This window comes from Mchenga conophoros, linkage group LG23, assembly GCF_057382185.1.
Source record: "Mchenga conophoros isolate Kocher_MC1m ecotype Shallow Benthic linkage group LG23, M_conophoros_male_GT1.1, whole genome shotgun sequence".
Taxonomy (NCBI): Eukaryota; Metazoa; Chordata; class Actinopteri; order Cichliformes; family Cichlidae; genus Mchenga; species Mchenga conophoros.
In genome coordinates this window covers 6121925-6135742 of record NC_140547.1, presented here as the reverse complement: position 1 = coordinate 6135742, position 13818 = coordinate 6121925, and the positions used below count along the sequence as shown (strand labels likewise).

At 38.5% G+C, this 13818-nt stretch overlaps 1 protein-coding gene across 2 annotated transcripts in view; it reads right to left on the bottom strand.

The window, feature by feature from the left end:
* Positions 1–13818, bottom strand: part of ncanb (neurocan b) — a 174313-nt gene that overhangs the window by 120105 nt on the left and 40390 nt on the right. For both annotated transcript variants that reach the window (XM_085264010.1, XM_085264009.1), the window contains exons 3-4: positions 563–792; positions 288–456 (exon numbers count right to left, since the gene is read on the bottom strand). In XM_085264010.1, the coding sequence (XP_085120136.1) occupies positions 288–456; positions 563–792 (399 nt within the window). The remainder of the gene's footprint in view (positions 1–287; positions 457–562; positions 793–13818) is intronic.

Genomic DNA, 13818 nt, shown 5'->3' with positions numbered 1-13818 from the left:
GCTATTTCTTTCCACTGTAATTGACCGAGCATCATGGTTACAGATCTGGCCACCAAATGCTTGGCGCCTAGTTTTCTTCCTACTAGTTTGTGGATGAGGTTATCGAGCTCTAAATCTTCCACTTCTGGAGTTTTCTGCCTTAGAGGTAGGGTGAGGAGCGGGTGATGCTAGTGTGACTACTCACTATATTTTACCAGAAGTAATTTAAATGTAGGTGAAATGTTGAAAACTTTACCTTAAATTTAAAATAACTATCACAGTGAAAGAAAAGTTTACATTTTATTCACCTGTGACCTCCAGAGGAACTGTGTCCTGCTCATCATTAATGCCCACCACTACCTCACACCGATATAGACCAGAGTCGCTAGAGCGCAGCCCAGTCAGAGCGAGACTGGCATTGTAGCGGTTCTTATTATAACCAGGCAGTGTGACACGACCCTGGAAGGCCTTCTTCACCTGAGGAGCAGAGAGTGAGAAAAATAGTGAAAAAAAAATGTTTGAGAGAAATAGCTAAATTACAGGTAAGTCAAGCATTTACTAACGGTAAATATGTTTACTGTACCTTGACCACATTGTCTTTGGCCACCAGGACTGACTGTTCCTTTTGCAGGCCATCAGAGCCTCTTTGGCCCCAAACCTTAGTCCACTTGATTCTGGGCGGCTCATGGAATGAACCAGCACTGGGGCGGAGGGTGAAGAGGCAAGGGAGCAGAACTGTTTTAGAAAGCTCCTCACTTATGGTCTGATGGGTAACCTTCCGCATATTCACCACTGTATCTGCACTGGTTAAGCCTGAGAAGAGGAGAGGAGAAATAAATCAGTGCTTTTCATTTGTAAATGAAGTAACAAAATGTTTTGTCTCATTAAGCAGGTTTCTCTTAGTTGCTTCTTTGAGAGTCAAGCATGTGCTTTCCCTCTGAGTTCCGTTACCCCATCAGATCTTTCTTGTAGTAGAGTAGAAGGGAAAAAACACAAGCTCATTGTGTCCCTATGATTATTGATTATCCGTCATTGATCCAACAGACCATTAGCTTGATATCTAACACTGGGAGGCATATATATAAAAGATTTCAAAGGTGCTTTCATGAACCATACATCAAATGTGGATATGAATTATAGGATCAATATTACACACCTCTTTTTGCAGTTTAAGTCACCACCATCCCCACCGTAAAAATAAAAATATTTTATCCTAAATGCAGGGAAAGGATATTATTAAAATGAATGACTTTAAGAAAAGGTAGTGTCTTGAGCAAAATCCTGCAAAGTTCTGTTATTGATATTTGTTTTCAACCAGTGTAAAACTCTTTTTTCAATGGTAGAGTTTCTTTAATATACATCATACATTATCTTTATGCTCTAATCCGGTGCCACCTTCACAGAAAAGATATAGGTAGCTCATTTACATTGTAGAGGGAAACAAAACAACACAGTGATGCAGTTTATCACTTCTGAGCTTTATCCACTTCTTTGTTTCTCTTGTGCACAGTGTATGAATGAGGTTTACCTGTAAACGCTTTCCCCTCATCTCCCTTTTTTATAGTTCGCTTATCAGTCACTACTTCCTTTCTCTTATTTCTAAGAATCCTGATAAAAAATGTTGCTGTCTTATCTAATTTGCCCCAAAGACAAGAAACAGCCAAGAAACACATTCATTTTCAATGTACTTAATGATATTTCTTGCAGCCGTGCCTGGCTGAGCTCCATGACTCCAGGAGGGTTCAATCTTTTGGGAAAGCAATTCTTACATGAAAGGTTCATTGTATTTTTTGTTCGTTTAATTGAAGAGAATTGTTCCCTCCAAATCTGAAGTCATGACTGTGAGATGGACAGGTGGGTTAGTGTAGGGCTGCAAGTGATGAGGGTTGTGTAGCAGACTTATGGTGAAGAAAGAGCTGAGCAAGAAAGAAAATCCTTTGATTTATTACTTATGGTCATGAGCTTTGGGTAGTGACCAAAAGAATTAGACTGCAGATACATTTAGATGAATTAATTTCCTCCGTAGGCTGGCAGGGAATAGCTTTAGAAATATAGAGCTGCTGATCCCTTGTGTCAAAGAGAAGCCATGCGATGTGGTGCAGGTCTCTAATCAGGATTCCTCCAGGGAAACTTCCCTTGAAGACCTCAGGGTAGACCTGGAATTTCAGGGGTGATATCTATCTGGCCCAGCAGTGTCTCTGGATTCCCCAAGAAGAACAGGAAACAATTAGGCTGACTAAAGTTTTGTTAGTTGCTGGAAAAATACATATGGAATACCCCGATTAGCTTTCTGCTCTTGTAATTGTTTTTTGTCATTAGCAATTGTTATCATGTATTCATTCTACAAGGGCACCATTGAAAGTGTCCTCGCTGGCTGCTGTGTGGAACCGAGGCTGCACAACCTCCTGCCAGAAGACCGGCTGACCGGAAGACCCAGCAAGCCATAGTGAGTGCAGCCAACAAGATTATTTGTGCCCTCCTGCCCTTCCTCATGGACATTTTCAACACCCATCTCTTCCACCCTTCACACTTCCTTTTCAGCTTCTTGCCTTTGGGAAGAAGATTTCTAGAGCATCCGGGCTCGCTCTGCTAGACTGATAAACAGCTTCATTCACCAGGATGTTAGAAGACTGAACTCTGTTCACTATCACCCTGCTCTGCCCTCTAACCCTAGACTGTAAAACTATCTCACATGAGTTGCATTTAAATCTTTAATGCTGCTGTCTGTCTTTGGTAAACAAAAGTCCCATACAGAATCCAAGATCGTTCAGGCCACACGAGAACTTAACACAGGGAGCTAATAAGATAGTGAGACAAAGGCTGAGGAGAAGATGGGACTATTTATACAGATGGGGTAATCAGGGAAGTGGAAACAGCTGAGACACAAGTGTGAGTCACTTGAGTCACTTGTGAGGACAATCAAGACAGAAGAGACAAGTAACTATAAAAATAAAACATGTTAAAGTGTTCCTGAGTGAGACAGAGTTGCCCTTGATGCATCCATCAAAGTGTGAGCGTCTGAATGTTAGGCTAAAAGTCTTAGCCATAGATAAAAGTGGTTGTATGAATGTGAATGCATTAATAAGGCTTGTACTACTAAAATGATTGGAATAGCAAAGCACTATATAAACACCAGTTTCATTTAAAATGAGGAAAGACACACAGGGATTAATAAATTCATGAATGTAAACAGTATCTATTACTAAAAGATAACAAGCATTATAATGGTCAGGAATAATTGAAAATAAAACCTCAGCACTAAACAACAATATACTAAGAATAAAAGAAACCTTAAAGCAAAGAAACAGAGAGTACCTAAAAATAAATAAGAAACTGAGACTTCAAAAACTCTGGGAACAGACCAAGGTCCACAGTAAGTTACTTTATTAATAAAACATGTTTTAAAACTGGCCTGTAGTGTCAGTCAGTCAGCAAATAATTAGAAACACAATTTGACCTGCAGAGAAGTTGAAGATCTATATCAAACAGGTACAGCTGCTGCTAAGAATGAGTGACAAAAGACAAGTAGAGAGAAAAAACAAATAAAGAATTTAGCACAGCCAAGGATTGTGAAACAGACAGTGAGGTGGGGAAAATGAGCCTACCCGATTTCTTTTATTAGTGTCGGTTTCCGCTGTCATGCTCCATTCCTATTTGTCTGAATCCATGTTAAAGTACTACACGCTATAAGGTCAGCCTGTCCTGCCTGTAATTAAATGGCATATTTCTGGAACAGTGCTTTTCCAGTGATCACAGACGCATCGCTGCGTGAGCTGCTCAACCCCTCCGTCCTTCTCCCATCCTTGTCATTTTTCTCCCCATCTCCTGCCATTCTCTTTTCCCTCTTCGTCCCCTGCAGTACAACCACCTGCCAGCTTTCAGATGAGCTTTTCAACTCACTTTTTCTTATTTTTGTATTTTTATTCCACATATGTATAAAGATATACTATTTTTTTATTATTATTATTATTGTTTTCAGGACTTGATCCTCCTTAGCCCTTCTGTAAAAATTCACTTATTCCACCATTCTGACTCAACTTTGAATTAGTTGCCTTATCTTTGACAGCCACTGAATGCAATGCTCCCAACAGGGGAATATGATGTGAATGTGTGTGTGTACTTGCAAGTGGAAAAAAAAAATCTTATCTCTTATTTACTATTCATGGAACATCAAGTGCACACTCTCTGCTCTGCACACACAGACACACACACATAACACACAAACCTTGCTGCCACATTTCATCCCTTACTGGATAGTTAATGTGCCTTTGAACACACATAAAAAATGTGCATGATTAGCTGTCATTGCTCATTCCTGTAGCCCTTATCCTGTTGCAGTTGCTCAAGCTAAGAGGATGAGTGCCTCTTCCCTGATAGCTTAACATCAGCCCTCCCATCACATTTTCACCTCCCCACAGACGCATAAACACACATTAATACCCACTTCTCTGCTTCTCCCAGTGACATCGCCTTAGACAAATGCTACTTGTTTAACTCCCTCACCGACAGATCTGTGTTGCTTGGCATGGCAACATCAAACAGCATTTGTGCTCTGAAATGGCCTCTCGTTTTGCACTCGAGAGGCATTCAGCCCGTCGAGTGAGGTGACCTGTGAAACAAAATGCATGAAGCTTTCGAAAGCAGAACGATAAGACAAGAAGAGGAGGTGAGGAATAAATAAGCAAAGCAGTGTGGGTTGTTACCATGTGGCTACTTAGAGAAGACACCTTTTTCTGATTACTGTTTTTTCTCGCCTATGTATTAAAAAAATGTTTTTTTAGTTAGATGAATGCTCATATTTATTTTCTGGTGGCTCAATCAGTAAATAGCAACAAAAGTTGTTCCTCTTTAGCTTTACGTGTTGCTGGAGTTCCTGCGTTGTTAGGCTCAATCAATAACAATATTAATTTTATTATCAAAATATAAAACATATATATGAAACCATACATCTCAGCTGAACAGACACCACAAGTTCATGTAAACCATGGATACCACTGTTTTGCCAGCATGGCTGTTCCAAATAGCCTCTTGCCATGTAATGAATGCTTGACTTTCTCAGTATTTAATGCTCCCATTGGGGTTTATGTCAGGTGATTTTGTAGAAAGTAAAGCATATTCCCACAACCATGTTTGTTGAGGGTTTATTGGACTGTGATGTCATTCTCTCTTCTATTCATCTAACTTTCTGCTCATCCCATCTCTACCATCCTCCTTTGTCACACCACCCCTCTGCATGTCTTCCTTCACTGCTTCCATAAATCTCCTCTGTGGTCTTCCTCTTTTCCTCCTGCCTGGCAGCTCATGTGGTCACTGTTGGTCTGCTTAGCTGCACAGGGAATGCATCTGATTAAGTTTTTGCAAAGTGTTTTAGAGTGCCACATATTTTAGACACCTTCAGTCAAGGCAAGCGGTGACACTGAGAAAGTCCCTTTTTGCAAATAATAATGAAATGACTTCAGGCACTTTCACTAGTCCTGATTACTAAGCAATGTTTTTATATAATGAGCAGCTCACATCGGCTGAATGTTGACTCAGTGGAAGGTTTAAGTTTATCAAAGCATCAAGGTTACCAGGTGTATTGGGATGCTTATAATTTCTAATAAATTATTCATATTAATTTTGTCAATAACAGCACAGAAAATACTTGAGCTCTCTGGTATGAGAGTAGACGTGCAGGAAATAATTTACTTCTGACTTCTGTTTTACTTGATGGCAGCAACAATATCATTTTGCATTGATAGAAGAACTTGCAGAAGTAATCTAAAAGATACACAACTGACTCAATCATGACAGAGTCCAGGATGATGAGTTTGGAAGGAGGTAAGGAATGGGAGAGAAACAAACCCAATATCCAAACGAACAGAAAGAAAAGGAAAAAAGAAACAGGGGGTATGTGTAACAGGAAAATTGAAGTGATGTGATGTGGAAAGGGAGTCAAGAGAAGATGATGGAAAAAGTAGACATGCACTGTTATGATTCAGCAGGAGATGTGTAAAGATTGACAAAGTGAGACATTCATGCTCATACACACAAACACAAACAGAAGCACACTTAAAAAAAAACATCTTTCAGAAGAGAGGCTATCAGATTCCACTACCTGCTGTCACGCTCTTTGCTTTATCCCCCTTGAGGATGTGGCACTCGTCTTTGATTGTCACACACTCATGCACGTGCCCCTCCTCCCAACACACATGCCCGGACACACACAAATAGAGTGAAACGCGCTCCCAGAAGACAATCAACCTACAAACTTCCTTGCCTAAAGCGTGCACAGAACAAAAGTAGGCAAATTTATTCTTTTAATTGGCCTGCCATTTTCTTGCCAAGTTCCACCTGCGTAAGTGTCATTTGGGTAACAACCCCAATGTTGCCAAAAGCGATACAAAGCTTTAAATGTAGCCAACCAAGTTTCACAATCAAAATCTCATTCACATTCTCCCGCCCACTCTTCACTCTTTCTGTCCACTTTATTTGGACAAATGCTTATCTTTGTTACATGGCCAGTGCTGCAATTTGCTCAGAGAAATTAAATAAAATAAATTGCCGATTCACTTGTTGAAAAGCCTAAATTACATCTCGAAGGGGACTGGGGGAATTTTGAAAGAAAGAAAAAAACAAGACAAACAACAACATTGCTCTCTTCCTCCATGGTAATGAATGTAAACAAGCAAGGGCGCCAGTGCCACCTCTATCTGAAATCTGCATTTAGATGGAAATGTTGTCACAGGCATAACCCACACAAGGCTCTTTTGTTTTGTTATCTATCCTTGTTTCATATTTCTCATTGTCATTCTTTTTTCTAAACAAGGCTTGGCTGGCTGTGAGGTGAAAAAAGACAAGAGGAAATCCTGAATGTCAATACAAAGCAGAAAGGTGCTCAAAAAGGGAGCGTGTGCTCAGTAAAACTTGTCCACTGGCAACATTGGATAGCAAAACCCAAGGTGCTATGGAGGACTCTTCTAAATGTCACCAGGTGATCTTTTATTGACCTCATCTTGTGTCTTTGCCTGCATGGGTACGAGAAGGGTAAGGCGTAACAGGACACATCGTGCAACTCTTCCCGGAAGATCCACTTCCAGCAGCCTGCAGGTAGAGCTTAGATTTTCCCATTTTCTCTGTTGGTTCACAGAGGCATCTGCGTGATCATCACCACTGACCCATCTGTTTTTCCATTAGAGGTGCTCTCGAATTATTAAACAGTCGGAGAGCCTTTATATAGCTGGCACGGAGCTGCACACAGACACAAGGTGGGCGGTAATGGCATTTTCACTGTAATAGGAACACAATTGAGAACATCATTCCTTGTTCTCGTTCTCTCTTTCTTATTCTTCCTCCTTTTCTTTCTTTCCATGGGGCTTGCAATGGGTTTTCCAAAGATAAAGGCAGCATTGTCTTCAATTTGCCAACATCACAGCTGCCAACCTGCCAGTCAAGAGCTCCCGGGACTGATCGAGTATATCCCTCTGCAGTCGTCGGCACTCCACTTCTGCTGCCTGCATGCCAGCTGATTATATGTTTGTGTAAGTGTGTGTGTGTGGACAAGTGTGTGCAGGTCATAAATCATGACAGACGAGCTGTCTGACAGAGTCACGCCGCTATTTGTTGATTACTGTGTTAAGAAATGACAGTCGATACAACACATACAACTGCACAGCAGCAGGCACGGCTTGAACTCTTTTGAGATTTTGCTTTCACCTGGGAGGTGCTACATAAAGAGACAGTTCACAGGAAGCGGTTTATATTTATTTAACTGCAATAGGTAAATGCCTTACTAATAATTCATATATGATTATCAGAAACATAATTGTGTAAAAATAAACAGATTTACAACTGTTGAGTTCCTAAGAAATTTTCTGTTGCACTTTTACTCAAGTATTTATTTATGATACAGTTAGATTAGTTCTGATTATTTGTAGACTGTAACAGTTTTGTATGTTTAACTGGCCTCCTGTGCACTTGGTGCTCTGATACCTCACTAAAAAACACAGAACTGGGTTAAATAATCTGCCAGAAATGAAAGTTCTGTGTTCAAAGACATCCGATAAAATGCACTTAATGCACATGACAAGTGTTTTAATGATGCTGTTTATTTTAGATGTACATTACCGCTCTGCATACTCAAATACTGCTCAGTTGTTTAATTAATAATAATCAGATTAACCATATACTTTGCAAGTTAAAAAAAAACTAACAACAACAACAAAATAAAAAAACAGGTACTCCTGTTTAAAGTTAAAAATCATTAGACCTCAAAGTGGCCCTCAAAACTGACTATGTAGCTGCTTAGTATGAGGTTATAGTTGCATTTAAATTTTTTCACAAGAAATTATTCAAATTAACACACAAGGAGAAATATTTATATGTATTTTACTGTGGTAAGTTTCTTTGGTAAACAGGGAAAACAAAAGAAAGAGGGTAAAGTCGAACTTTTTAGAGCAAGTGGAAGCTGTATAAGTTTTGCCTTCTGTGTGAATAAAACACGTCAAGGGCAATGGTGGTAAGTGGGGGTTAGTTTTGTTTTCCTGAGAGCATTTCGTTTGCTGTCTTTATTGTTTTGGGGTTTTCTTTGTTGGTTGTGAAGAAATGCATCCTTTGAAAAAGACCTTGGATGATGCACAAAGACAAATGGAGAGAACAATAACAATAACAAAGCCAAGCAGAATAACATCACATAGCGCCACTATTATTGACAACATTTTTACTAATGTCATGGATTTCCAAATTAATAGTGGTCTGCTTGTCTGTGATATAACTGACCACTTACCAGTTTTTACTTTGTGTGACTGTGATTTAAAAAAAATAGATACCAAGATCATGATAGCAAAGCGAATAATAAATGAAGAAGCAATTCATGCCTTCAATTTCGATTTAGCACAACAAGATTGGAGTTCGGTGTATGAAGAGTCAGATGTGGACAAGGCTTATGATAATTTTCTAGATATTTTTACTATGTGGTACAATAAACATTGTCCTGTAAACGAACACATGACAAAGAAAAAAAAGATAAAAAGTCCTTGGCTCACAAAAGGAATTATTAATGCTTGCAAAAAGAAAAACAATCTGTATAAACAGTTTATCAAAGTAAAAACAAAAGAAGTGGAACAAAGATATAAAGCATATAGAAATAAATTGACTGATATTATAAGAACGAGCAAACAACTTTATTATAGAAGAAGATTATATGAAAATAAAAACAATATAAAAGGAACTTGGGATGTGTTAAACAACTTAATTAAACAAGGATCTTCTGGAACATCATATCCTGAATATTTTACTGATGCAAATGGTGAAAATCACAACATGAGTAATATTGTCGATGGGTTCAATAAATTCTTCATAAATGTTGGCCCTGAACTAGCAGCGGACATCCCGTGTCATAAAAATGAAAATATCAGTAATATAAAATCAAATCCCTTTTCACTGTTCCTCTCAGCTACAAATGAGCAAGAAGTAATAAATATCACATTAAAATGTAAAAGTAAGTCTTCAATGGATTATCATGACATAAATATGTCTGTAGTTAAACAGGTTATTCTGAATATTGCTAGTCCCTTAACATATATCTGTAATTTATCATTTCAGTCCGGTTGTTTTCCAAAAAAAATGAAAATTGCGAAAGTAATACCACTATATAAAAGTAATGACAAACACAGTTTTACCAATTATAGGCCTATTTCTCTACTGCCTCAATTCTCAAAAGTTCTAGAAAAACTTTTTAATTCAAGATTAGAAAAATTCCTTGAAAAACATCAAATAATAAATGTTGGTCAGTATGGTTTCAGAACGCAAAGAACCACTTCAATGGCGATAATTGAGGCAGTAGAAGAAATTACTGATACACTGGATAAAAATAAATATGCAGTTGGTATTTTTGTTGACCTCAAAAAGGCCTTCGACACAATCAATCACTCAATTTTACTGGATAAATTGGAAAGATATGGTATTCGAGGGAAAGCTGGTAACTGGTTAAAAAGTTACCTAACAGGTCGGGAACAATATGTTAGCATAGGGCATTACCATTCAGAGAAACTTGGTATTACATGTGGTGTTCCCCAAGGGTCAGTGTTGGGACCAAAACTTTTCAATGTATACATAAATGATATTTTTGATGTTTCTCAAGTACTTAAACTCATACTGTTCGCAGATGACACCAACATATTTTTCAGTAGCGATGATTATACTGATCTTGTAATGACTGTAAACAGGGAGCTAAAATTAATAAAAAAATGGATGGACATAAATAAATTATCATTAAATATAAATAAAACTAAAGCAATGTTTTTTGGTAATTTAAAATATAATATAGAATTACCAATTATCATTGAAGGTGTACCAATTGATAATGTGAGTGAAAACAAATTTTTGGGAGTTATAATTGATAACAAAATTTCATGGAAACCCCACGTCAGACACATAAAAACCAAAATTTCTAGAAGCCTCGCAGTTTTGAACAAAGTGAAACCATACCTTGATAAAGATGCACTTCGTACTCTGTACTGTACTCTGGTTCTTCCATATCTTACATATTGTGTGGAAGTGTGGGGAAACACATATAAAAATACAACTAATCCATTAGTCACAGTACAGAAACGAGCACTGCGTATTATTCACAAGGCTGGTTATCTAGATCATACTCACAAATTCTTTCTTCAGGCAAAGTTACTTAAATTCCAGGATCTGGTTAATTACAATACATCCATAATTTTGTATAAAGCTTTTACTAAACTTTTACCGGCAAATTTACAAACTAGATTTGAAATTCGAGAAAAGGTTTATAATGTGAGAGGCTTTGGAGAATTCAAATTACCCAGAACTCGAACAACCCGTAAAGGCTTTTGTGTGTCTGTATGTGGTGTGAAAATCTGGAACAGTCTGAGTTTACAATTGAAACAATGCAAAAATATTCATAGATTTAAATTTCTCTACAAACAGTTGGTCTGGTCACAGTATACTCAATGATGGGTTTTAGTGTGCTCTGTAATGTCTGTCCTCTTACCATTGCTGGTATGGATTCCAAAATAAAAAATAAAAAATAAAGTGTGCGTATGTATGTACATATATGTACTTGTGTGTGTAGATATATATGTATGTATATGTATGTGTGTTTGTTACTTGTAGTTATTACTGCCTGTTACCTGTGGTAATGCAATTTATAATTTATATATTCTGTATTCAGTTATGAAGGCTCTAATTGTTGGTTGCGAGCTGCCGCTTAGATGCTTGTATGTGTCCGGGGCTGTTGATGGGTCTGTATGCAATGATGGGCGTAGCTGCGGGAAGTTTATTGTTTTTTTTTGTTGATGAGTGAGTATAGGGGTGGGATTTAATAAGTTTTCTTCGTCCCACTCCTTTTTCAGGCAAGTTTTGTTTTTTGTTTTGTGTATTTTATGTTCAATATAGGTATTTGTTGTGCCTGAAAATGAATAAATAAATGAAATGAAATGAAATGAACAAGATGAATAACATGAAAACGGCGATGGCTGATCCTTAAGCACTGCCACGTTATCGCTTACGAAGAGCACAGTAAACGACGCTGAGGCTGATGCCGCCCTGTCCAAGCCAAGAAACCATAACCATGGCAACAGAGGCGCCACAAGTGCAAAAAAAGGCGGGAAGAAGCTTCTGATTAAAAGCACACTCACACGCGCGCTCACACATGCATACACACTTTAACTGTGTGCGTTGTCGGTGGCCTCCTCAAAGAGCAGATCTGATGCTATGTACTGTATAATGTAAATTAAACGAAGGGCTGGTTTCCTCATTTTTCCATCGTGTTTGATCAGTGGTGTGTGTTTCACTGCAGTGCAGCTGCACTACCCCTACAGGAAGTACACAGTCTCATCTGCAGAGACGCACACTGTAAATATACAAAGTTACACAAACAGTTGGATCTTCTAAACCAAAGACATTCAAAGACACACTAAGTTTTCTGTGTCTGTGTGTATGTGTGTGTGTCTGTGTCCATGCACATTCATGTCACCTCTCTAAGCACACCAGATCTGCCAGGCGGACATCATGCAGGGTTTGGAATTAATGTCTTCTTGCTGACATTCTCTCTCATGATATCTTCCACCAAAACATCCCTTCAACTCCCACTTGTTTCCAGGAGTCCTCCTCAGCTTCTTGATGTTTTCTTTCCTATTGCGCTCACGTCTTTCTTCTCCATCCATTGGGTATTTTGTGCTCTTATTATATACCACCTATGCTTTTCTGCCTAACCGACTTCTTTCTCTCTTAACGCCTGCTCCTCATTTTTCTCAGTTTGGCTTTTCTTCATATAAATCCTAATCCTATTTCAAAGCTAGACTAAAATTAATGAAAAGTAGCCTTTGGAAACAAAACCTAATGTGACAGACAGGAGAATGTACACATGCACTAATTGCAAATTCCTGTCTTACTTAATTAACAGCAGCCATATGCAGACATGTATTTTGTTATGTTCCTGATTTGTAAAATGTATCCTCTGCAAAAGGATTTCTTTTTCACAAACTGTTTCTGCCACTTGACATGTCACACTAATGAGCAGCATTTTGCATTTTAGCTGCTTTATGTCTCTGCCAGAGATGTGTGCTAATGTTACCAGTTGTGCGAAGAAAAAAAGATTTACAGACGGAAGATAGAGTGAATCCACAGTCTTAGCGAAAACAAGACAGAACAGATGAGACAAATCAGGAAAACATTTCTGATATTTAGACTGAACTGATGCTGTGCTATGTAACAGGAATATACAATGTGGCTATACAATAAAGTTAAGATTATGCTCAGTTTGATATACTGGCTGAAATGAATGGCCGACTGACGTTGCGTCTCAGACATTTATTCCTTCCTCTAAATGTCACCTGCAGAAATCTTTCTACTTGGATCTTAACAGATATTTTATCTGCTTGTAACTAAACGCAGACAGTCGGTGCTTTGTTGAGCAAGTCAGCCTTCTGAATGATCACACTGCAGCGGAAAGCAGAGTTTGCAACAATCAGATCAAGTGAGAAAGAATAACTGTGACTTGTGTTCGAAACTATAATAGTGTTCAAACAGCCAGAGTTTGGATTAAAGATGGATTTATTTTGTGCTGTGAAATTTGCAGGGTGGGAATTTATCTAATGCACGTCTGTTATAATTAAGCCTTGATAAATGAACACAGTGCTTATTGACCTGGTTAGAGCCAGGCACGTTTTTTTTCTGTACAAGAAGCATAATCATAAAAGGCAAAAAACATATATGATCTAAATGTGACCAATCGCTTCTTCAAGGCAACCTTCCTATGCAATTCTGGACTGCTTATAGTGCTGCTGCTATTTCCAGACTGCTCACTAGGGTTTGGTTTTGAAAAGCTCTAATTTAACAGTCCCATCCTGAACCAGGCATGTGGTCTGAATACAGTTAAAGCCACGTGAGGGTAGGTTTGAGGCACAGCCTGCAAGAGTACCACTTCTACTAATGTTAATGTACACCAGTACATTAGGAGTGTGAGCGAGATAAAAGACAAAAACAATGTTACCAAACATGGCACCCCAATTGACGCAGCTCAAGTCTCTCATGTCCCAAAAGAGGGCACTGTAGAAAAGACGGAATATGGGAATGTGGAGGCATTTTGGCTGTTTAATGTCCAGCGTTGAAAAAGACTATCATACACAGCAAACTGTGTCACTCCACAAATTGTTCTTACCATCTGAACCAGTGCCATCCTCTAGCGCTCGTGCAATGCAGGACTTGACGGTGCCAGACACTCTCTCCCATGCCTTGCCTTACCATGAAAGCAACAGCTCAACTTATTGCACAAGTCACGATGCCAGCAAGCAACAATCAAATCAAACAAATCTATTTAAGCGGGTGATTAAA